Here is a 22,132-nt window from a genome sequence, read left to right as displayed (position 1 = left end):
GTTTAACAGAATGTTGATGCTGATCTTTTCCAAACAGTTATAATGAATGGTAACTGGATCAATCAAATTTGATCAAAAATACATTAAAAAGCAGTCAATATGACAAGAGATTTGTGTGATGGTCAAACTCTAATGTATAGATGTGACATGTAATTGTATTTTTTTTTTTTTTTACTTGACTGTCTCAATTTCATTAGACAAGTACATCCTTGACATTTTGTTAAATACCACATTTTGTGTTCCCTTATAAAAGAGAAAAAACATAAAAACAAGGACATGAGGGCAAGTAGAAGATTACAGAATTTTCGGGAGAACAGTTCTAAGTTCTTGTTATGCTGTCTCCTATACTATTGCCCTCCTCCTTTCCCCTGTCTTCCATGTCATTGCATCTCTTGTAAGATGAGTTCATAGTCAAAGGCAGAAGATGAGAGAAAGAAAAAACCCAAACCTCTGCAGCTCTGAGCTTTTGGATTCCTTTTGGAAAGTGCTATCTTATCCCTCTTTGTTCAGATAGTCTTCTGCTGTTTGAAAAATAAATAAATCCACATTTAGCCACTTTCTAACTGTGTTACTTGGTAAAAAACAATGTGAAGGAGAACAGAAAGTACTCTGAAGAAACAGAAGTGTTTCTGTTTGTTTAGTGCTGTCATTTGAGCTATTTATACCCGTCATGTATTTGAAAGAGAAGAGCCTTTGAACAGCAGCTGTCTTCATGCAAATTCACAAGTGTGTGTTTTTTAGATTTATATGAGGCCTGAGGTTCAAAATAGAATAAATTAAGCATTGTTGTTTTTTCTTCTTTTATGAACCTTCAAAGTAAATAGAAAGCAGGGAACAAAGGTTTCTTTCTTATTTTGGTTGGTCTTTAAAGCTGCTTCAGTATATATGCGTGTGTGTGATGCTGTGCAACTCAACGCCGTTCTCTTTGATAAAGACCCTCTCTTCTCTCTCTCTTTCTCTCTCTCTCTCTCTCTCACTCACTCTGTCTCCAACAGACACTCCCCATCCCAAGCATAAGGGAGAAAAGTGCATCGAGGACTCCAAGACTTCAGAGAAAAAGTCAAGAGCCTTTCTTAGGTACTTATGAAATTAAGATGCATAAACAGACCACATCATATGTAAATCAGTTTTACACATTAGTGTCTGTAATTGTTAGATAAAAGTACAATATATAAACTTTGGAGGAACATGTCACAGAATCTTTAAAGCAATTAACATGTAATGGACAATGATTGGTTCAAGCCCGCTTTGTGTTCACAATCTCAGAGCAATGTACTTGCAGTCATGACTATATGATGCTGTTGTATTAGGCGTTACCATGCTGATCACCACAACCAGCAAGCTTGCCAGCGGCACTGTGTGGATGAGAACTTGGAGAGAAGAAACCATTACCTTGACCTGGCTGGCATTGAAAACTACACATCCCGCTTCGGAACAGGTACAATCTTAATTACAAAAAGTAAATAGAGCCAACAGAGTTTTCTCATTGGTCCACACCTGGTGATTAAATCTGTCTTGTGTGATCCAGTCTCAACCATTTGGCGCAAAAACATTGATGTGTCTTATGCATCAGTAGCACCTTTCTGTAAGATAGAAGAAGATAAGTGTTTTTCTTTTTCATAAGACAGAAGTTATTAATCAGTTAATGTTAATTTTTGCATATAAATTTTTAACATTTTAAATTGTATAACATTATTTCATGTTTTACAAACTGAACTGTTAATAAATAAAAGTATATTTACACATTTTGCAGGTTTTATAAATATGAATGATTAATTTTTTCTTTAAAAAAAAACTGCACAATAACCAGAAAAGTATAAATCCCCCAATTTATAAATGCCATTGACTCGCAATTTGATTTAAGTGTTCCGGTCATAAAAATGTTTTCGACCACTTGATACGTCTGTATTCAGTACTGACCCACTTATGATAACATGCACCTGAACATATCATATAATTTACAAGAGATCATAAAATGACTTGACAATTAAAGGGGTTGTTTAACCAAAAATGAAAATTCTGTCATTAATTACTCACCCTCGTGTCATTCCAAACCCATGAGACCTTCGTTCATCTTCAGAATACCGATTAAGACTTTTTTGATAAAATCCGAGAGCTTTCTGACCCTCCCATAGATAGCAACGCAAGTACCACATTCAAGGCCCAGAAAGGTAGTAAGGACATCAATAAAATAGTCTATGTGACATCATTGGTTCAACCGTAATTTTATGAAGCTAAGAGAATATTTTTGTGCACAAAGAAAACAAAAATAAATAACTTTATTGATGCAGAACCTGGATGTGCTGCATCTTGCTTGCAAGCAGAGGAATACACAAGCATCAGTTCTTTCATGAACATGCATTGAAGACTGACATGGAAGAGAAGAAATGATTGAATAAAGTCATTATTTTTGTTTTCTTTGTGCCCAAAAAGTATTCCTGTTTCTCATAGCTTTATGATTTTGAGGTTTGATGTCTGATGTAATATTTTATATTTTTTCTTTGTACTTTTTTGGTTCTTGTGTGTTTTGGTTGTGTTTTTTTTTTTATTGTGTGTGAGGGGTCTGAAGGATTTCATCAAAAATATCTTAATTTGTGTTTAGAAGATGTTATCCCTCAAACAATGTTTTTTTTTTTTTTTTTTTTTTTTTTTTTTTGGTAAAGGCACAATTATTTATATAGTAATAAACATATTTATAATAACCCTTAAAACAAATTATTTTGTGCTTCCTCTAGCAGCTCCTGCCGCAGAACCAGCAAAACCCAACCATACCACACGTTCATCCAATCAGACACGTTCACGTATCAGGAAACCAGAGAATGGGCAGGCGTACTCTGCTCACCATCGGCGCTCACAGACCATCTCCACAGACCCTCCTGCCATCCTCTCCCGGCACACACACGCACTCCGTTCCCCGAAAACGCACCGCACGCCACCAACACAGGCCTCTGCCGGTCGGGTGATAAGAAGAGGAGCGCCCCCTCCCCCAGCGGTCCCCAACCAGACCCCTCCACACCAAAGCTCAGGCCCGTACCGACGACACAAGCAGAGGCCTAAAGAAGGCCTGCACTATCGGGCTCTTGGGCCGACCGTGACGTCTGGCCCAGTCGTGGAGAAAGAGCATGTGAGGGATCTGCCCAGTCTGGTGCTATATGAAGGAGGACTAGCTCAGGTGGTCCAGCGACATGAGCATCATCATCATCATGAACATCATCATCACTACCATCACTTCTATCAGTCCTGAAGAGTAAAACACAGATGGGCTACATAAAGGATCTAAATAAGAATAACAACAAGGAACGTAACAATTGAATGATCTTAAATATTCTTGCATGGCCACATTGAGGCTGAGAAGGACACAAAGCATCATGTTCATGCCAAAGTGGCAGACAGTATGTACGTATTTGTATATATAAGTGTGTGTGTGTGTGTGTGTGTGTGTGTGTGTGTGTGAGAGAGAGGTTGTGTGGGTCAGTTTGAATGTGTGCTGATGTATTCAGTCCTGTCTTTGGCAGCAGGAGAGGTCTACTTACTACGTAAGGGCTCTATCTTTCCCTTTTCTCTTCTTTTTTCTCTCTATCACTGTCTGCCTCCTTTGTTTTTCATTTTACCTCTCTTCATTCTTATCTGATTGGTCTATTTGGTTGAAAAGGTGGTCAGCCCTATTAAATGAAGAATTTTGAGTTGTCAAACCACTTTTAAAGGAATAAAATTCCTTGGTTTTGTAACTTACATTTTGTGTGTGCATGTGTGCACACAATCTGCACATCTGTGTGCCTAAGGTGTCTTTTTTACACTTATCCTTTTTTGTTTTCTTTTTTTCCACTGAAGACCACTTGAAAAGCACTTCTTGTGCCATTGCATTTGAGACACTTTATCTATGAAGAGCTTCTCTCTCCGAAACAACAGATCTGAATCAACACCTTTAAAAATGCAATACAGGACACATCTACATAAAAGAGCCAGTAAAGACACTCAAACCATCAAAAAGGACTTTGTTGAAGGACAGTGTGAGAACTACACTCTACCAATCTACATGAAGAAAACAGAGCATCATAATCAGCTGCTACCTCTAGTATTATTATGATTATCGGTATTATTGACAATTTTATTCAGATTTTATGTTTTATTCGTCTGTCTGTTGTAATATGCCACCAATCTGCAGTCATGTCAAGATGTATTGGATTTAAATCCATTGTAAGCTTTATTACTGAAACATTTCTATTCATATGTGGTTTTTTTTTTTTGTTTTTTGTTTTTGGTGTTTTCCTGTCCCTGTAACTTTAAGCTAATTGCATTCTAAGACCACTAGGCATCATAGTTTATAGTGTAATTATGTGTATCACACAATATGAAATCTTAAAATAATCTTCTGATGACTGTAGAATAATGTTTTGAAGCTTGTTAAAAAAAATAATTTATTTGAAAAACATATTCCTGTCAGGTTTATGGCAAGTCAAAATGGGTCTAATCAAATGATTGGAAAACATTGAATATATAATACCTGGTATTATTGTATCTTTTGCTTGATTAGTTGTGGTTTCAACTTTTCCTTCTTATCAGTTCAGCCAATTCAAGTTGTAAAGTGTAAAGGAATCTGTGCTGCCAAGGAAAAATAGTATTTTTATTTCTCAGGTTCATTTCACGTTTGAGTCATTGATTTGACAAGACAATGTTATTGGTTTTGAAGGGAGCTGTCTACCACTGGACTGAAGTTTTTTTTGTGTTTTTTTTTTTTTTTTTGGTACAGAATCACCATTTAGAGTTTTTAATTCCTTTCAGAATTCAAGAATATGTTCTCAGACTGAATTAGGATCTTTTAGACAGTATGTTAGTGCCTTTAGTTCGGTATTGGCAGAAGTGAGTTAGGTAGCGAGAAAACAAGTCTGGTTTAATAGGAGTTCATCTGTTCCCATGCAGCAGTTTAAAACTGCATTTAAATAGTACATTATGAATCTATTTTAGGCTCGATGTATCCCAAGTCACCTAGAGGGAGTGAGTGAGTGTGTATGGCAGCTGCCTCATTCCTCAGGGGCAGGATGACAGTATCGCCGCCTAGAAGTCTCCAGTCCTCCCATAACTCACCAATACCCCACTGACAGAGAGTTAATGAGTGCATGTGCATCTGAAACCAGCACTATGGAAGATTAGGAAACACAACAGCCTTCGTTCAAACTCAGCAATATAATTATTCTCATCTCTCTTTTTTGATGATTTTATACACAGAAAAAAAAAACTTGTATTGAAAGTTATAAAAATGTGCACTTGTACTTGCAATTTTGGGCCCCAATGTGGACAGCGGTTAAATCGAGAATTTTGTCAGTGATGAGATGAGTTGATTATGTTTGCTTAGAACCTGTTCGACTTGCTGATATGTTTAGAGAGAGATCGGCTGACTCTTCTGCTCAGGAGGACGGTGGAAATGTGAGAGCATCACACTACACTAAACTCTGGAAACCCACTTGCAGCTTCAGGGTGGTCTCTTCACAGCTAGTAAGTTAGTGTCATTCGACCTTCACTCAGTTTTGCTGTTGCAGGGGAATGAATGTGTTATGGAGCTTAGCTCTCCCTCTCATTCTTTCTCTGTTTATGGTGAGATGTTGCCATTTTAAATGATTCTGACCATTTCTTAAACATACATTGCTGCTAAAAAACAAAAAAACGAAACAATATATAGCATCATGAGAAACTGAAAAATGTAAACATGCCTCATGTGCAAAACATCTAAATGCACAGTAGATTCATTTGTTATTTTGTTATTGTCCCACGGTGTTCTTGTTTATCCTTTAACGAATCATCACACTAAAATTGTTTAGATGTTTGATAGGTTCACCTGCCTGAGGGTTGTAAATACATCATGCGCGGACAGCTGTGGTGATAACAGCATGTTAGTTGGAATCTGCGCTATTTATCTGGATGAATGGCTATTTTGTATAGTGCCATTTGTACTTACAACATTTCTTGATTTCTATTGTGCTTTTGTTTAGTGTGATTGAGTGAGTGTGTAGGACAACACACTCAGGCTCACAGCAAATGATTCATGGAGGTGCTTGTACATAAATAACACGATGTGGTAGCATTTCATGCCACACCCGAACCCTAGTCCAGATCATTTGTGACTTTTCCTAATCATTTTTCATGCTTTTTTTGTTTAGTTTATATAGATGGATGGAAATAATTGCTTTATTTATTTAATAGCAAACCTGTGCCAAGAGAAAACCTTTCATTAAAAGCTGAACTGTTGCTTACTGACTGGGTGGCTGTGATTTCTTTAACCGTTGGTTTTGAGAATGTTCTGATGATTTCTTTGCTTGCATGTACACTCATCATGGCTGCATGCAGAGATCTGTTTCTCCTTGTGAGTAGAAGTACTTTCGCATGGCCTTTGTTAATATATGTTGTTTGCATGTCTTGCTTCAAATGTTCCACACAGTTGCAGTCTAACACATGGCCAAAGAAAGTAATGAAGTCCTGTAAGTTTTAAGTTACAGCTAGATATACTAACACATCTCAGTCTCCACACAGACTACCATTTGGAGTCGGTACGATTTGTTTGTTTCTGGAAAAATTCTTATGATCACCAAGAACAAAAATCCTGCAAGTATGGCATTATTGTTAAATGAAAGTTTAAATAAGTGTTTTCTGTTTGAATATATTTCAAAATGTAATTTATTCTTTTGATGGCCAAGCTAATTTTTCATCAGCTATTACTCCAGTCTTCAGTGTCACATGATCCTTCTGAAATCATTCTAATATGCTAATTTGCTGCTCAAGAAACATTTCTTTATCAATGTTGAAAACAGTTGTGCTGCTTAATTTTTATTAAAAAAAAAAATTGAAAGATTTGAAGAAATCGAAAGTTCAAAAGAACAGCATTTGAAACAAATTATTACAGTCAAGTTTGATCATTTTAATCCATTCTAGCTAAATAAAAGTAAGAATTTATTTCAAAAGAATGCAAACTTTAGAAAGGTAGATTACATAATTTAATTTGTGATAGATCAAATTTGCTGTAAGTGAGCAACACTATGAGAATACACCAACTACTGTACTGTGCTTGTACAGTCTTAAATTCTATTTAAGAGCGAATGCTATACAGAACAATAATTTTGATATCCAAGTATTGTCTACACAAGAAGCTAACATTTAATGTATCAAATGTAACAGTGCATTCAACCTAAATTTGTTATCAGCATGCATATTCCCTGGGAATCAAATCTTTTAGCATTGCTAGCGCCATGTGCTAACATTTGAACTTCTAGAGCATGCCTACTTTCCTTTCTCCTAGGATGTTTTTCTCCTCAATTCAAAAAATATATTCCACAAGAGTGTAAAAGTGACACCAGGTTCACACTGGGTGTTGGATTTGTGTGGTGAGGATGGTGGGGACTGTATGTATGAAAGAGCCATATCTCTGTGTCACAAAAACAAACAGACAGCAAGCGAGCAAGCCAGCGAATGATGCTATTGACTTGAGCTTGAGTGAGGAGGCTGCTTCCATATGTGTGGAGTGTGCTTTGTCTCCTGTAGATAGACACAGTGCTTTGAAGTGCGGATTGGCCCAGTGGGGTGCTAGCTTCTGTTGAGAGGAGATGCTAAACACAGAGGATGTGAGGGACACGCGACTACGCGCTACACTATTACCCATACAGGAGCAAAGAGGCGAAAACGCAAATCCAATGATAATGTACATCTGTTCCAGAGTATTTAGAGGCTTTGAATGTTTTTTTTTTTCTTTTCTGCGGGATAAGCGGAGCCCTTTTTCTTACAGTATCTCACAACTTCAAAGCAGATTCTCTGGATAATGCAAATGATTGGAATATAGCGCTTTCTGCAGGCTTGAAAGCATGAAAAGAAAAGAGAGAGGAGAAAAAAAAGTGAATTAAAGCTAATTGGTGTGGCAGGCTTTTATGTATGAGAAGATGGGCGAAAATAAAGCACTTTATTAACTGTCAAGTTCATTGAATTAGGCGAGACGCTGGCAGAGTGCTAAAGTTCACATTCCCTCTATCTGTCTTTGAGGTTTGTTTGTAGCACTCAAGGTCTTGGTGCCCTGTTGACATTTGCTCCACAGCAAGGGTTAAGGGTATGATGAGATAACAGTCATTGAGATTAAGAGCCTCCCATTGTAATCACGAGGCCATGTTTGACGGCTGAGAGGGAAATGGTAATGGAGGTGTGAATGTGACTGGCTGCAAAGGTCTATGAGTACACATTGCAATAGAAGTCTTTGTATGTCTGTGAATACATTTTATTTTATCAATTTAAATTGATTTAAATATTTTAACATTTTCAAATAAAATATATTAACATAAACAAAAACAAAGTAGTGATGAATGAAAATTAAAAACAGCTGATGATTAGTGTTATTGGTTTTATTTTTATTATTACGATTTATGGGATACCTTCCAAATAATGGCTTTGACCAGTGTTGTTGGTGAGACCAGTGTGATATGTTAAAAATTGTTGCTAAAACAAAAACTGAAATCAAATATATACATATATATATGAAGAACTTGAACTTAAAAAAAAAAAAACCTTGCCTTGGCAACTAATTGAAATAAGTTAAAGTACTAAAATAACTAATAATAGAAAAATTGAATAAAAGAAATATTAAAAGCAAAAAATTATATACTATAATAGTATATAAATAGTACTAAAATAACACTGACTGTCTCTCTATCTGACTATTGCGGTGCTGTGGAAACACTTTGATACAACTGGAGAATGCACTTACTTAGTTAACATAAATCATTTAATTTAATTTAAAAAAATCATGCATGTTTAATGCTGATTTCTAACTCTCCAGAAATACATCAGAGAAACATATTCAGATAATGATCTCCAACTATTTGTAATATTGTTTCGGATGGATTGCTCCATCATAACTATCTCCACATCGGCTCAGGGTGTAGTGTGACTGGAATGTGAGGGTGTGTGGAAACATAGAGACATTTTTAAAGCCAGGAACCCAAGGGCTAATGAACTGTAGTGAATTATTCAGAAGGAGAGAGAGGGGGTTAGAAAGAGAAAATGCTTCCGGGCTATTTTTTACAAGACCCCTGTAATTATAGCATTTTAAATGGTAAATTAAGACTGATAAGAGAAACAAAATGACATGATGTCATTAATAGATTAGTTACTTTGCTGAAACCATACTCTAGTCTTCCTATAAGAATTAAACTCCACTGTCACAGCGTAACCACGCCTTTATGGATATTAAAGCCTTTTTTCGTTTGGCTTGATCCAATGAGTTACGAATACTGGACACGAGCAAGTGCCCCAATAGATCAGATCTGGACATTCATACAAAAACTCTCAACTCAGTTTATTGGATTTAAATGAACCCCCTGCTTCAGATTATGTTTCATCTGCCCTTTTGTTTCTTCTGTCATTCTCATGCCACTTACTTTCTCAAAAGTCTGCAGGATCTTTTATGAGTCACTTGCATATCTTAGTCTTGAGTGTTTCCTCCTGTGATCCCTCTATAGAGCCACATCCTTCACTTGTAACTTCAGTGTTTCCTCCCAAGTCACCTGCTCTTATCAGTCTGAGATAAGCAAGATAGTGTTGACTTGCACTTTTTCAGCCTTAACTGCTGCATGAGTCCACTTGAATTGGTAATCCCTGATGTGTACATTTTTACATGACATTATGTGCACATGTTTGTGTTTTTTTGTTTTTGTTTTTTTTGTAAAAATTAACAGAAGAAATTAGCATTTTTACTTTCAAAAGTGTGTTGAATTTCTGTGGTCAGGCTCTAGAGAAGTAAATAAGAAATACAGATTTTTTCCAATGATTCATTTAATTAAATCCGCTGCAGTACAGTGTATTTCCTCTTTGGGGTATTGGGTATTAACATGCTCACACTGCACTGGAAGGGGAGGCTTCATTTAACATATTCAAAAAATGCTGGTGTGTATTTTCTTATTTTGAGGTGCAAAGGTTTTTCAGAAAACATACATGAGAAATGCATCCACCTTATTTGCAAAGTAAGAGCGGGCACAGCTATTTTTAACTTGAATGTGTAGGGCTGTCACCTGCGGCCAACTATTTTAATTGTACAAAAACAGTCTGATGTTGCAAACTTATTTATAATATTATATATTAATAAAATCATAAACACAAATAGTTTAACCGTTTACAGCATTTTGTTCTTCCATTCTTATGGTATAGCGGCTATATGACATATCAGAAGTTCCAAAAAAATTCACACAGAAAATAGGATACGGCCTTTATTTCTGCCATACACAAACATTGTGGAATTCCCACTTTTTGCCATTTTACCATGACACAGTTCATAGTCGGGATGCTGTAGTTAGGTTGGGCGCATGACATTTTCACAGTGTGAGTCTAATTGAATTACATTCCAATTATTCTGCTTATCTGCATCTGACATTACATATAGCCCTTGATATGTTAATTCCATGCATACACGCTGTTCACACTTATTCAAAGGTGTAAACGGGCTGTTGCTATCATAGTTAGCCCTGGTTATCTTCCTCAAACTCAGAGGCAAAATGAGAAAGAGAGAGAGATAGTGTGCGAGTGTGTGTATGGGAGAGAGAGGCACAAAAAAGTTCCACTGGTTTTGAGTAGATCATTGGGGCTCTTTATTTTTGCAACATCAAAGCGCTTGTGTCTGCTTTGATGTGGCAGCATGCTGTTTAAGGTACAGAGTGAATGGAAAGATGTCAAGCTGCAAGGTGCCTCTGTAGTTTGCGAGGAGGGCTCTGCAGAGCAGCAGATGAAAGGACCAAACAGGGTTTGATAATGAATGTCCAACAAGTAGCCCATCTCAGGCAGTGCTCACGCAGCGGGAGCCAGAGCTAACCTTCAACGACGCACACAACGCCCCACACACTCCTCCTCTAACTACTACTATCGCTCACTCCCTCACTCTCTCTTTTTAGCCGTCCGCTGAAAACTCCCGAGAAGTGAGCTTTAATCTTTGTGTCAATTAAAACTCAATACAAAGCAACCTCACAAACACAGATAAAGGCGCGTGCCTGCGACTGCGGTCGCAGATGCGCTGCAACACGCGCTGTCACTTCTTCTGTTCCATTCTCCCTCTCTGAAAGACATTTGATCTCTTTCTTTTTGACAGAGCATGTCTCTCTAAGCTCTGCACTAATTGGCTTCCAATTTCACCAAGACTCGACTCAATTAGGACATCGCTTACCGGCTTGCCTCCCCGGTCTGTTTGAAGCCATTGTCCACCGCTGTGCTGACAGAGTTTTACATCAGACTCTCAAACAGTGTCAACTCACCTATTTCTTTGATGTGCTATTTCAGAAAAAAAGTGCAAACTGACAATGTCCTGCGATGCATGTGTGATGAAGTGTTGTTAGGTTGAAACGCAGCTGAAGTCTGATCAAACAGAAGAACAAACTAGTTTGAAGTGAGACTGCGTATCTTAACTGATGGTTTTTATGAAACCAGATGTCATATAAATTGTGTTGTCATGAAGGTGTGCCAGACAGAAATACAAATTTATGGCTGTTTTTATGGGATGAAAGAGATGTGCAGCAGACCTCTTCTTTAATAATGTAAATAGCCTATTCCAAGCCGGGAGAACACAGTCCAACACTTTGAGTGCAGAGACCAGGCTCTAGCTTTAAAGATAATCTATACAGAATGCATGAGGGCTATTTTAGACTTGTGAAAAGTGGATATTAATTTCATGTTCTCTGGGGTAAATGTGGTATGGTACCCCCTTATCCCCTAAAATTCCCTGGTGTGCTGCCCTTCCAAGCAGCCGTAACCACTCTGACAAGTGAAGCTCACCAACATGTCTGCATGTGGTAAAATGAGACCCTTAATGAAAATTAAGCTAGAATACAGAACCTTCAAATGAATTTATTAAATTCTTTGTAATTAGAGTACTGTAAACCTGTCAGAGACATTACATGTGTAGCCTACCAGTGTGTCCTGTACCACTTGTTCTTTTAATTAATCCAAAACATAGTGTGACCAGTGTAGTCTAATACCTGAACAAATTACTCTTATCAACCAGTTTTTTTTTTTTTTTTTTTTTTAGTGAGTTAAAAATATATAGCACGACTAGTGTTGTCTGATTCCCGAACAAATGACTTTTACAAACTGGTTCTTTTTAGTGAATCAAAAACATTGAGCATGACCAGTGTATTCTGATTCCCAAGCAATTGATTATTTTGAGCCAGCTCAAAAAGACGAGATTGGGCCGAGAAAAGCACTCTCATGTTGTTCCAAACTTGTAATCATTTCTTTCTTCTGCGGAACACAAAAGAAGATGTTTTGAAGTTTCAGTTCCCATTTCAAGTTTCAACTTCCATGTAAATTTTTTTTTTTTTTGGTCCATACAATGGATGCCAATGGGAACAAAAGTGTTTGGTTACCAGTATTATTCAAAATATCTTGCATTACATTTCACAGTAGAGAGGAAGTCATACAAGTTTGGAATGACATGAGGGGGAGTAAATGATGACAGCATTTCCTTTCTATTTTTAAAATTATAGACTATTGTATAATAAATGTAGGGCAAATGTCAGCTATGTATAGTTGTACGAAATACTGTTGTGTGACTATACACATGTCTGCGTCCACTCCACATGTATCACCCACTAACGTTAGCCTATGATATGATCACACCATCATGCTGAGGGGACAATAAAAATCCCGCATCTCTTCCTGTACTCCATTATTTACAATTAGTGTACAAGTCACAGTTTTACAAAATGTGAAATGACAAGATATGACAAAAACAATTGTGCTAAGGGAGTTCAATTCATGGTACTCTGATTAGGATATTAGCATTTCTGTCAGAACTCTCCTCTCTGTACCCCAACAGTCTTTGTGGAAAATCAACATGACAACACACACCTCACTGTTTGTCATTACATCTGTCATTGTCGGACTCATCAGAGCTTTATATTCTACACAGATAAGATGACAAACTAATCATGGCACATGAGGAAATATGAGATAAAGCAATCATGACAAAACAACAGGCAATAAAGGAACAAAACAACTCTATTTCCCACGTTTTTATTATGTAGATCAAAGACAAAGACAGACTGGAGAAGCCACATATCTCCGACACACACACTTTGGGTTTAAAGAATATTTTTGCATTTCTTTCAACAGTTTGAGTATTATGCCAATAAGCCTGATTTGACCAGGGCGTCTAATTCCAGTTTCATGGCTAAAATCCTTAATATTTTTTTCTAGTGCTCAAGCTTTTTAAATTATTATTATTTTATTTTTTTTACAAGAGTTTTGGGTGTACAATAGTGCAACTTCTAAAAAAAACAGAGATAAAAACTAGAGTAAAAAAGCTGTAGCACACTGAAGGTAATCTGTTTACAGTGTCTGTCTGCACACTGCTGGTCTGTTTCTGAGTCACTGGCTAATTGTGTTGTCACTGTCAGCACATGTCAGCTGGCCACTGCATGACTGTTCTTCTGTGTCCAGTGCAATGCCAGAAATGCACCACATTCTGCATGATAGACACGTTCATTGAGAGATACTAAAGAGAGTGAGTCAGTTAATGGAAGCAAATGACCATTGCTGTTGTGCAGAATTGTTTATCATGGTCTCAATTCTGCCAACCAGGGTTGTATTCAGAAATGAACTGAAAATGTTCCTGAATTTGAATTAAATTCAAAAGCATAAATTGAGGAAGCAAACAGGATGTAAAGTTGCATTTAAAATTTGAACATATGGAGATACAGTTCAAATAAACTGAAATTCAAAGAAATTCATGTAACTGTATTTCTTTTAACTAAAAAAACAAAATTTGTTTAGACTGGCCAAATGTCTTTTACACTGTGGATGACAAAGCTACAAAGAGATGAAGACATCATGCTGATCAGCTCTGGTCTCATCAAAGCCAAACAGCCCCCACACAGGATCAACACCAAACCCTCACAGCACCTCCCACTGCCCACACCGCCATTAATGTGTATATTCCCCAGCTGACTACTGGGTCTCATCATAAGAAGATATCATAATATATTGCTTTATTTAAGGCCCTAAGCCGTCAAGTCCACTAAGCAATCAATCAATCAATCAATCAATCAATCAATCAATCAAACAAACAAACAAACAAACAAATAAAATTAAATAAACTGTTGAAATTGGCAGAAAATATTTCTTTAACATTGTTAATACATTATATGAAATGTGAACAGACAGTAGTATTTGCAAGAACTAAAAAATACATAGGCTGAACATAAGAATTTAACATAAGACTATGAACTATAAATATGAAATATTTATTTAATCTCATTACTGTATTTTTTCCCATGAGTTACTAGTGTTACTACTAGTGTTTCTTATTTAATTTAACCTAATATTTATTGTAATTCATGGGATTATTATGCAATAAGTGAAATCATTCAATCATTCAACATAACTTCTGTTAAAATACGTGAATTTAAATACTTATATATACATATACTTGTACATGGAACACATTTACCTTTCAAATGAATCTCTTTTACTGGAGTTCTGCCTTGTCTGTCATTGATTATTCAATTGTTCATCTAAACTGTCAAAACTCAATTTAAATAGACTAGCTGATTTAGTGTTTTTCATTAATATAAATTATATCAAAAGTTTATACATTATGTAATAGTTTACCCAGGGTAAATTTCTTGTCCCAGGTAGGGGGCCATCTTACCCCAGTAGGGGTAATGGGCTCTTTAAATAATTGTACAATTCGTGAGACCTGTTTTTATTTAATTTCCATTAATAACACATTGGCTGATGCACCATCAACCTTTAAATTTCTAAAATTATTTCTAAATACTTAGCAATTTAACAGCAAATGCACGTTGTTCTTGGGGACATCGTCCCCAAAGTTTTCCATGCTGTTAGACTTCCCTCTGGTGTTTGAAGGGTGGTTCTGCATGCCTCTTTACAACTCTGAAAGGAAAGTTTCTTGTTCACAGCAGAGAGACGCCACATTTACCTGTATTATTTTGTGAGTCATCGAGAGAGAACTCGTTTAACTACAGTATTCACTTCCGCATTTAAAAGCTCCCGAAACTTTGGTTTACGGGACAAAAAGTAATTAGTAACAACTCTTTGTACTTGACACTAACTTTACGCAGTATAAGTAATAAGAAGCCTATATTTCAAAACTTTTAAAACTGAAGCAGATAGTTGTGTGAATATTACTAATTCAGTGTTTCTGGCACATTGTGCAAAACAAAAACCCTTACTGGCGTGCAAACAGAGTGTCACAACACCCCCTGTCTTCTATGTAACAACTTTAAACAATGGCTGGATTATGTGTAACTGATTTGACAGTAAGAACTTCCTGAAGATCGGACAGCAGCGCCTCCTCTTTCACTTTCAGCTTGGACGATCGTTCCCATAACGTGGCTAAACGGTCTGTACGGACAGAGAAGCATGTGTTTGTGGTGTTTTTATATTCTGGGGTATTTACCACAGTTACTTGATATCTAGTAAATTGACTTTTGTAATCGTGTTTCGTTTGCGAAATATGATCGAAAATTTCAAATGACACGCTTTTGTTCTGAAATGATACAGGTATGATCATACCTTCATAGTGGGCGAGCAATGACGTGCAGGAGATATTTTAGTCCTTGTCTGGTAAGTGTTTATTAAAATGATGTTTCCTGTTGACTCTGCGGAGTATATTTATCAAAAGTAATTTTTATAATGTGCCTTGTTTAACTACAAGTAGCCTACAATCATCACACCCTAATCTAGATGTAAATTTAGGAAAATAAATAACGGGAACTAAGCTAGACGGAGGAAATGAGTAACCAAAGGAAATGTAGCTGTTTAGAGTACACAGTGCCATCTCTTTGATATCTAATAAATGCCACAATATACATTTACAAAAGAAGTGGTGATGTTATTGGTCTTCACTATCTCATCCCTTTAGCAGGGTTCTGATTGTGGCTGTTGGCTTTGAGACAAGGCTGAGTACCACAATGACTGCTCACCAGTTGATCCTAAAACAACGAGCAGAGCTTCTGGCGGTCCTGTGTGGTGGAGGCAGTGCCGAACCTCTGGACTGTGTTCTGGACCTGCTCCTGGCTTGCGAGGTTCTTGTCTGGGAGGATTACCTAAGCATACGAGTGGCAGAAAAACCTCTGTGTTCCAATGTCAGGCAACTATTAGACATGGTGTATGATAAAGGAGAAGATGCATGCAGCCTTCTCTTGGCTGCGATGAGCCAGGTCTTACCTGAGGAGCAGAAGGCTGGGCTGTGTTTTGGGAAAGAATGTGCTGTGGTGGGCAAGGACAGACCAGACACTGCAACTTTAACGTTACTGGCTGACAGGCCAGTGTTAGTGAGAAAGCTCAGAGATAATATTGACGGAGCACTGAATGCTTTACTGACAACTGGCTGCTTCACCATTAAAGATTGTGATGCAGTGCAACTACCTATATACACACCCTCACAACAGGTAACTTGTTTGAATACTACTTTAATCCATAGTTTTTTTTTCTTTGTGTTATGAAATCCCTGAAATTTAGTGTGCCCCATCACTAACCGTGACGTAATTTTCCCCATGACTACTCCTTGGTACTGACAGTTGAATTGCTGAACAATTTTCAAACAATTGCCAAATGAAATGTGTCACATTGTGATATATATCTCATACATATCTCTGAAAATGTAACTGTTTTCCTCTAGTACTTAAGTGCAATTCAGTTTGGCATGTAAATATTTCAAGCTTGTTAACAGTAAATGCCCATTACCTGTGGATAGACAGTGATCTTGTTGGATTGTGGCAGGTTCGGAAGCTGTTAGACCAAGTGAGGTTTAAAGGGGAAACTGCTGCAAAGACCTTACTACAATATCTAGAGCAAACTGAGACAACCAGACCAAACCCTGAAGATAAAGAAAATCACCTTTCTGCCAGTATGAAACATTTTTCAGTTGTGTGGACAGGGTATCTTTACATGTCTTTGTCTTCGGTGTTACTGTCTGTCAACTGCTCAAAGATGGGCATAATTATGTTGCCACTCATAATTATGTCATCACTATATTAAATATAAATAATTATGAAATTATATAATATGAATGAATATAATATAATAATTTTGAGATTCCGTTATTTTCTTTATTTCTCATAGTTACATGCGCAACATAAATGTACATGTTCTGAATACAAACTATAAATTTGTCAGTACAATTTGTTTTGTATTTGCATTGTTTCTCCAGATTGTCTGCTCTACCAGAAGAAGTTACGAAGCTCTGTTGCTGCCCAGTCCCATTCCCTTAGCACCTATGGTGGGACAGGACGTTTCTCCTTGGATGACATTTACACCGACGGTCTTCTTGAAGTGACGGATGGCTCTGGTGAAACTCTCACGCTAGGGCTGGAGGATGTGGTGGGTCCCTTGGGGACTCTTAATGAAGATGCTGACACCGTTCTTGTGTCTGGGGAGGCAGGAAGTGGCAAAAGCACACTGCTTCAGCGACTGCACTTGCTCTGGGCAAGAGAAGCTTTGCTCACAAATACTTTCCTGCTGTTCCCCTTCAGTTGCCGCAAGCTGAATGCAGAGCACAGAGAACTGTCTCTGAAAGAGCTCCTCTTCCTGCACTGCTGCTGGCCTGATCGAGGTCAGGATGAGGTTTTCCAGTTCATCCTAGACCATCCTAATTTGGCCCTCTTTACCTTTGATGGGCTCGATGAGTTTAAACAGGGTTTCACAGATGAAGAACGCCACTGCTGCCCCACAAAGCAAGTTCCAATACCTGTTTTGCTTTTCAATCTGTTGCAGGGTACATTAATGAAGGGAGTTATGAAGGTGGCCACTAGCAGGCCACAGGCTGTGGGCCCATCACTGAAGCGCTATCTCCGCAAAGAAGTGCTGCTGAAGGGTTTTTCTCCTGGAGGTATTGATTGCTTTGTTAAGAAACATCACAGTGACCCTGCTATGGCTAGACGTGTCATAGAGTCCCTCCAGGCTAACACGGTGTTGTTAAGTCTTTGCCACATCCCAGTCTTCTGCTGGATTGTGACCAAGTGCCACCAGGAGCTTCTAGGTGGTCAAGATGTTATTCCCCAGACGATCACCGATGTCTACCTCCTGGTCTTACAGCATTTCTTTCAGCGAAAGTCACCTCAGTCCCAAGGAGTCCTGGGAAAGGCCTGGTTGGAGGAACATTTGGACACAGTGTTAAAACTTGGACAGCTGGCGCTGGAAGGTCTTGAAACCTCTTGTTATGTGTTCTCAGGATATGAGCTGCAAAGAAATGGGCTGAAAGAACAGGATGTCAGTCTGGGTTTTCTCATTTACTGCAATGATCTATCTGTTACAGACTGTAAACGCTATGAATTTCTGCACATCACCTTACAATGCTTCTTCGCTGCTCTCTATGTCGTTCTCAATCGTAACAGCGATCGTTCTGCTGTCTCCAGACTCTTTCAGTCCCAGTACAGGCAGTTGTCAAGTCTGTCTCAAAGATGTCTGGGACACTGTATTGACAGTTCTGTAGAGGAGGTGGAATCCCATGTGACAGAGACACCAAACCTCCAGATTACAGCTCAGTTTGTGTCAGGACTTTTATCTCAGCGGCACCATAATCTCTTGCTGGAATGCTGTCCTATTGCTGTGCGGGAACGCAAGGTAAAGCAGGTAGTGAAGTCTTTGTCTAAAGGAATGCAGAGACATTTCAAGTCCATTCCTCGTCCTGTAGAGGGTGAAAAGAAGAGCATGCACGCCATGCCAAGTTTTGTTTGGCTAATTAAGTGTATCTATGAAATGCAAGACAACAGTATTGCTCAAGAGACCATGGCTAAGTTGGACGTTGAGCACCTGAAGCTCACCTACTGTAACATTGGTCCTGTGGAATGTACTGCGCTGGCGTATGTGCTGAAGTACCTGCGGAATCCTGTTGGGCTCCAGTTGGACAACAATTCAGTAGGAGATGTGGGCGCGGAGCAGCTTCTTCCATGTCTACATATTTGTCACTCCCTTTAGTAAGATGAGAGGTTAACTCATTGTGATTTTGTTTGAAATGTTGTTTAAAGGAATTGTTCACCCAAAAATGTAAATGTCACCATCTACTTGTTTTCAGCTACTCAACCTCTTGTCATTCCAAACCTGTATGCAATTCTGTGGAACATGAACAAAGATATTTTGAAAAAGTCTCTTTTATTTGTCCATACAATGCAAGTCAATGAAGTACAATGTTGTTTGGAACCCAAATATAAAATGTTAAATATCTTACAGTATGTTCAGCCGAAGAAGGAGGTAATACAAGTTTGGAGTGATGTGCTGAAAAGTACATGGTGACAGATTTTTCATTTATGGGTATTTATTATTATTATTATTTTTTTTTTTCTGAAAACTGTTTTGCAAATTAATTTATAAGAATGTGAATCCTTCAGTTTAAGGAACAATAACATATCAGATGAAGGAATCAGGAAACTTCTAGAAAAGGGAATGAAGTGTGAAAGCTTCCAAAAAATAGCGTGAGAATATTGAACATTTTAACTCTGCATTTTATGAATAACTTATATTTTATTGTTATAATTTTTTATTGTAAATCGACTTTCATTACTACTTCAAAATTTCTGCAGGCTTTTCAACAACAACCTCACAGATGCTTGCACCCAACACTTTGCTTTGTTGTTAAAATCAAAGCAGAACTTCCTGTCTTTGAGGTCAGTGCTTAGTTGTTCAGGTCAGATTATTATGTGCTTTTTTTTGGCCTGTGGGATGCTGATGATTCTAATAACATTTCAGGTTGTCCTGCACATGTAGAAACATGTTTCTCATGCTAAATATATAATTGCTTTGTAGGCTTGGAAATAATAACATCACGTCGCAGGGAGCAGAACAGCTGGCAGAAGGCCTAAGCTACAACCAGTCTTTGGAGTTTCTTGGGTGAGGTCAATAATGAGAGGAATTAATTTTTGTATTTTCCAATACTATGTTAACCTATATTAAAATTGTATTTCCATTCTGACTTTTCATTTCCAGATTATGGGGTAATAAAATTGGGGACAGTGGAGCTGAGGCATTGGCAGCTGCACTGAAAAATAGCACAACGCTAATATGGCTAAGGTAATCTTGTATAGCCCTATTTTATCATAATTCTGCATTCCATATAGAAAAAAATACTGTTTAGAATAAACTATCAGCTAGTTTATTCTTAACAGTTAAAAAAGGTTGCCCAGTCAGATCAAAGTAAATTCTAGTGCTGAGTTACGCTATGCAGCATGTGTTAACTTCTGTGGGTAGTGATAGTATTGGTTTGTTTCAGTCTGGTGGATAACGGTGTGGGCAGTGCAGGTGCATGTGCTCTGGCTAAACTCATCAGTCAGAGCAAAACTCTGGAGCAATTGTGGTGAGTAATCCACTTGGTTTCTTTTTTATTTTTATTTATTTATTAATTTAGAGATTTGCATGCCTGTATATGCCTGAGATTTACATGCCCTCTCTCTCTTTCACTTAGGTTAAACAAAAACTGTATCAGCAGAGAGGGGGTTGAGTGTCTAATCGAGGCACTGAAAATGAACTCTAGTGTTAAGGAAGTCTGGTAAGGTAATTTTTTTTTAGTATTTTAGCTGACTCTGTGTGCTTGTTTTTACTAAATTTTTACTCATTTTAATAAATTCATTCATTTCACGCAAGCATTCATTGAGTCAAAAGTCAAATCAGACAAATGTGTGTTTTCTCTATGAGTGGTTATGTATGTTGGTTTTACATACCCAGTTCAAACCATTTTAAGTTATAATAATATTTATAATTTCTGTCTGCCAAACCAAATTCACAATCTCATATTTTTTTTTCTCATCATTGTATAAAAAGGTGAACATAATAAAACACAATAGCATACATTCAGTCAAGACTCAACAGGAGTGTTAACAGACACGTTAAACTGTGTACTCAGAAGGTCACATGTGGAAGATATACATTTGCATAATATTTATTCATTACATTATTTCTGGCCAAAACAATAGTTAAACATTTTGAAATTTTTGTATGTATTTTGCCATTTGATTAATTATTCATAGTTGTTTAACTATTAAAATTTAGCTGAAAGGATTGTAGTCAGGTGTTTAACAGCGGGTTCCATTGTGACAACTTACCCCATTGAGTTTCAGTAGAAATGAATCGCTTTATTACATTAATACGCATGCCCGATGAATGGTTTGTGTTGTGAATAATGCTCCTAATACAGAGGCTTTTTGCTTTGTGCTCTTAAAGGCTGAGAGGAAATAATCTGAGCCCAGAGGAAGAGGAGGAGCTGAGCAAGCAAGAGAGCAGATTGACCTTCTGAGAGCAAGATGGCTCTGTAATGCCTGCCATCAAACTCCCAAATCCATAAGCTCATCATTTTACATTAAAAAAAAAAAGACTGGACCTAACTGAGGCAGACACATGCAGGAATCCATGCCTTAGCTAGTCAAAACTGCCTGTCTTGTAGCTGAAATGCTTATATGGAGTTGAGGTATCGCTTAAAAGCTAAATATCCACGGTACCAATCAGGGCAGCATTTCCCAAAAGCATCATAAGCCTAAGCTGATCGTAGATCTAATGGTGGCAATGGGTCTGCGATGTACTTAGGCTTTAGTGCTTTTGGGAAACGCAGCCCAGAAGGTCACATGGGGCTGGACAATGACTGCCTGAGATCCTGTGTTAGCAGTGCGTCTTGAATCTGTCCTATGTTGCTCCACTGAGATAAAAGTACTGTAAAAGTTTTTTTGTAGAAGAAAAACAAAATTAATAAGTAACATTCAAACTGTCAAGCCATGGTACACAAACTGAACTTCTAAAAGTGGGACAGGTAGCACACAAGATTTATTTGGCGCTATCCCTTGCACTCATTCTCAGTTTATACTATCTATGTACAATTATTATTTAGTTTTTTTTTTTTTTGTATTGTATATTCATAATCTATTTAAGATCTGTTACTTGCATCATTTTCTTATGATGGTTTTGAATCCCTTTGCTTTAATTTCACATTATATGACTTATATCGAGCTGCATAATAGCCATAGATGTATTTGTTTTCACACATAATCCATTAAACATTTGTTTACTGATACAGGAGCTTCCATCTAGAATCTATGTAAAACATGCTGTAAAAAGAACAAAATGAATAATAAAACAATGGTTACATTTTAATTAAATATGCATTTATATTTGC

General features: G+C 37.4%; 2 protein-coding genes across 8 annotated transcripts in view; both read left to right on the top strand.

Moving 5' to 3' along the window:
• The window catches only part of LOC109059257 (protein naked cuticle homolog 1), a 28,935-nt gene extending 22,687 nt beyond the window's left edge, over nucleotides 1-6,248 (top strand). For 2 of the 3 annotated variants that reach the window (XM_042727899.1, XM_042727901.1), the window contains 3 exons: nucleotides 996-1,077; nucleotides 1,311-1,438; nucleotides 2,736-6,248. In XM_042727899.1, the coding sequence (XP_042583833.1) occupies nucleotides 996-1,077; nucleotides 1,311-1,438; nucleotides 2,736-3,244 (719 nt within the window). In that variant the 3' untranslated portion in view covers nucleotides 3,245-6,248. The remainder of the gene's footprint in view (nucleotides 1-995; nucleotides 1,078-1,310; nucleotides 1,439-2,735) is intronic. The other variant, XM_042727900.1, reaches the window with a different exon arrangement.
• Nucleotides 6,249-14,899: 8,651 nt separating this feature from the next.
• LOC109113603 (nucleotide-binding oligomerization domain-containing protein 2-like) lies at nucleotides 14,900-22,110 on the top strand. 5 transcript variants are annotated; one of them, XM_042727895.1, is made up of 13 exons: nucleotides 14,915-15,051; nucleotides 15,295-15,376; nucleotides 15,538-15,600; nucleotides 15,899-16,427; nucleotides 16,759-16,885; nucleotides 17,189-18,953; nucleotides 19,365-19,448; nucleotides 19,557-19,640; nucleotides 19,780-19,863; nucleotides 19,960-20,043; nucleotides 20,243-20,326; nucleotides 20,435-20,518; nucleotides 21,190-22,110. In XM_042727895.1, the coding sequence occupies exons 4-13, from the start codon at nucleotides 15,948-15,950 to the stop codon at nucleotides 21,260-21,262; spliced, it is 2,949 nt and encodes a 982-aa protein (XP_042583829.1). In that variant the 5' UTR covers nucleotides 14,915-15,051; nucleotides 15,295-15,376; nucleotides 15,538-15,600; nucleotides 15,899-15,947; the 3' UTR covers nucleotides 21,263-22,110. The 5 variants fall into 5 exon arrangements, with proteins under 5 accessions (XP_042583830.1, XP_042583825.1, XP_042583827.1 ...); XM_042727894.1 differs by having other exon boundaries at nucleotides 15,295-15,425; XM_042727891.1 differs by having other exon boundaries at nucleotides 14,902-15,376; nucleotides 15,902-16,427.
• The last annotated feature ends 22 nt before the right edge of the window (nucleotides 22,111-22,132 follow it).

The sequence above is a fragment of the Cyprinus carpio genome, chromosome B7 (genome assembly GCF_018340385.1).
Source record: "Cyprinus carpio isolate SPL01 chromosome B7, ASM1834038v1, whole genome shotgun sequence".
Taxonomy (NCBI): domain Eukaryota; kingdom Metazoa; phylum Chordata; class Actinopteri; order Cypriniformes; family Cyprinidae; genus Cyprinus; species Cyprinus carpio.
This window is presented reverse-complemented; position numbering and strand designations above follow the sequence as displayed.

Excerpts from the sequence above, each read along its gene's own strand:
- LOC109113603 (XM_042727891.1), top strand. The coding sequence starts at position 15,948 with ATGACTGCTCACCAGTTGATCCTAAAACAACGAGCAGAGCTTCTGGCG. Across the intron at positions 16,428-16,758 it reads TATACACACCCTCACAACAG|GTTCGGAAGCTGTTAGACCA; the intron begins GTAACTTGTTTG and ends GGATTGTGGCAG. Across the intron at positions 19,449-19,556 it reads GAAAGCTTCCAAAAAATAGC|GCTTTTCAACAACAACCTCA; the intron begins GTGAGAATATTG and ends AAATTTCTGCAG.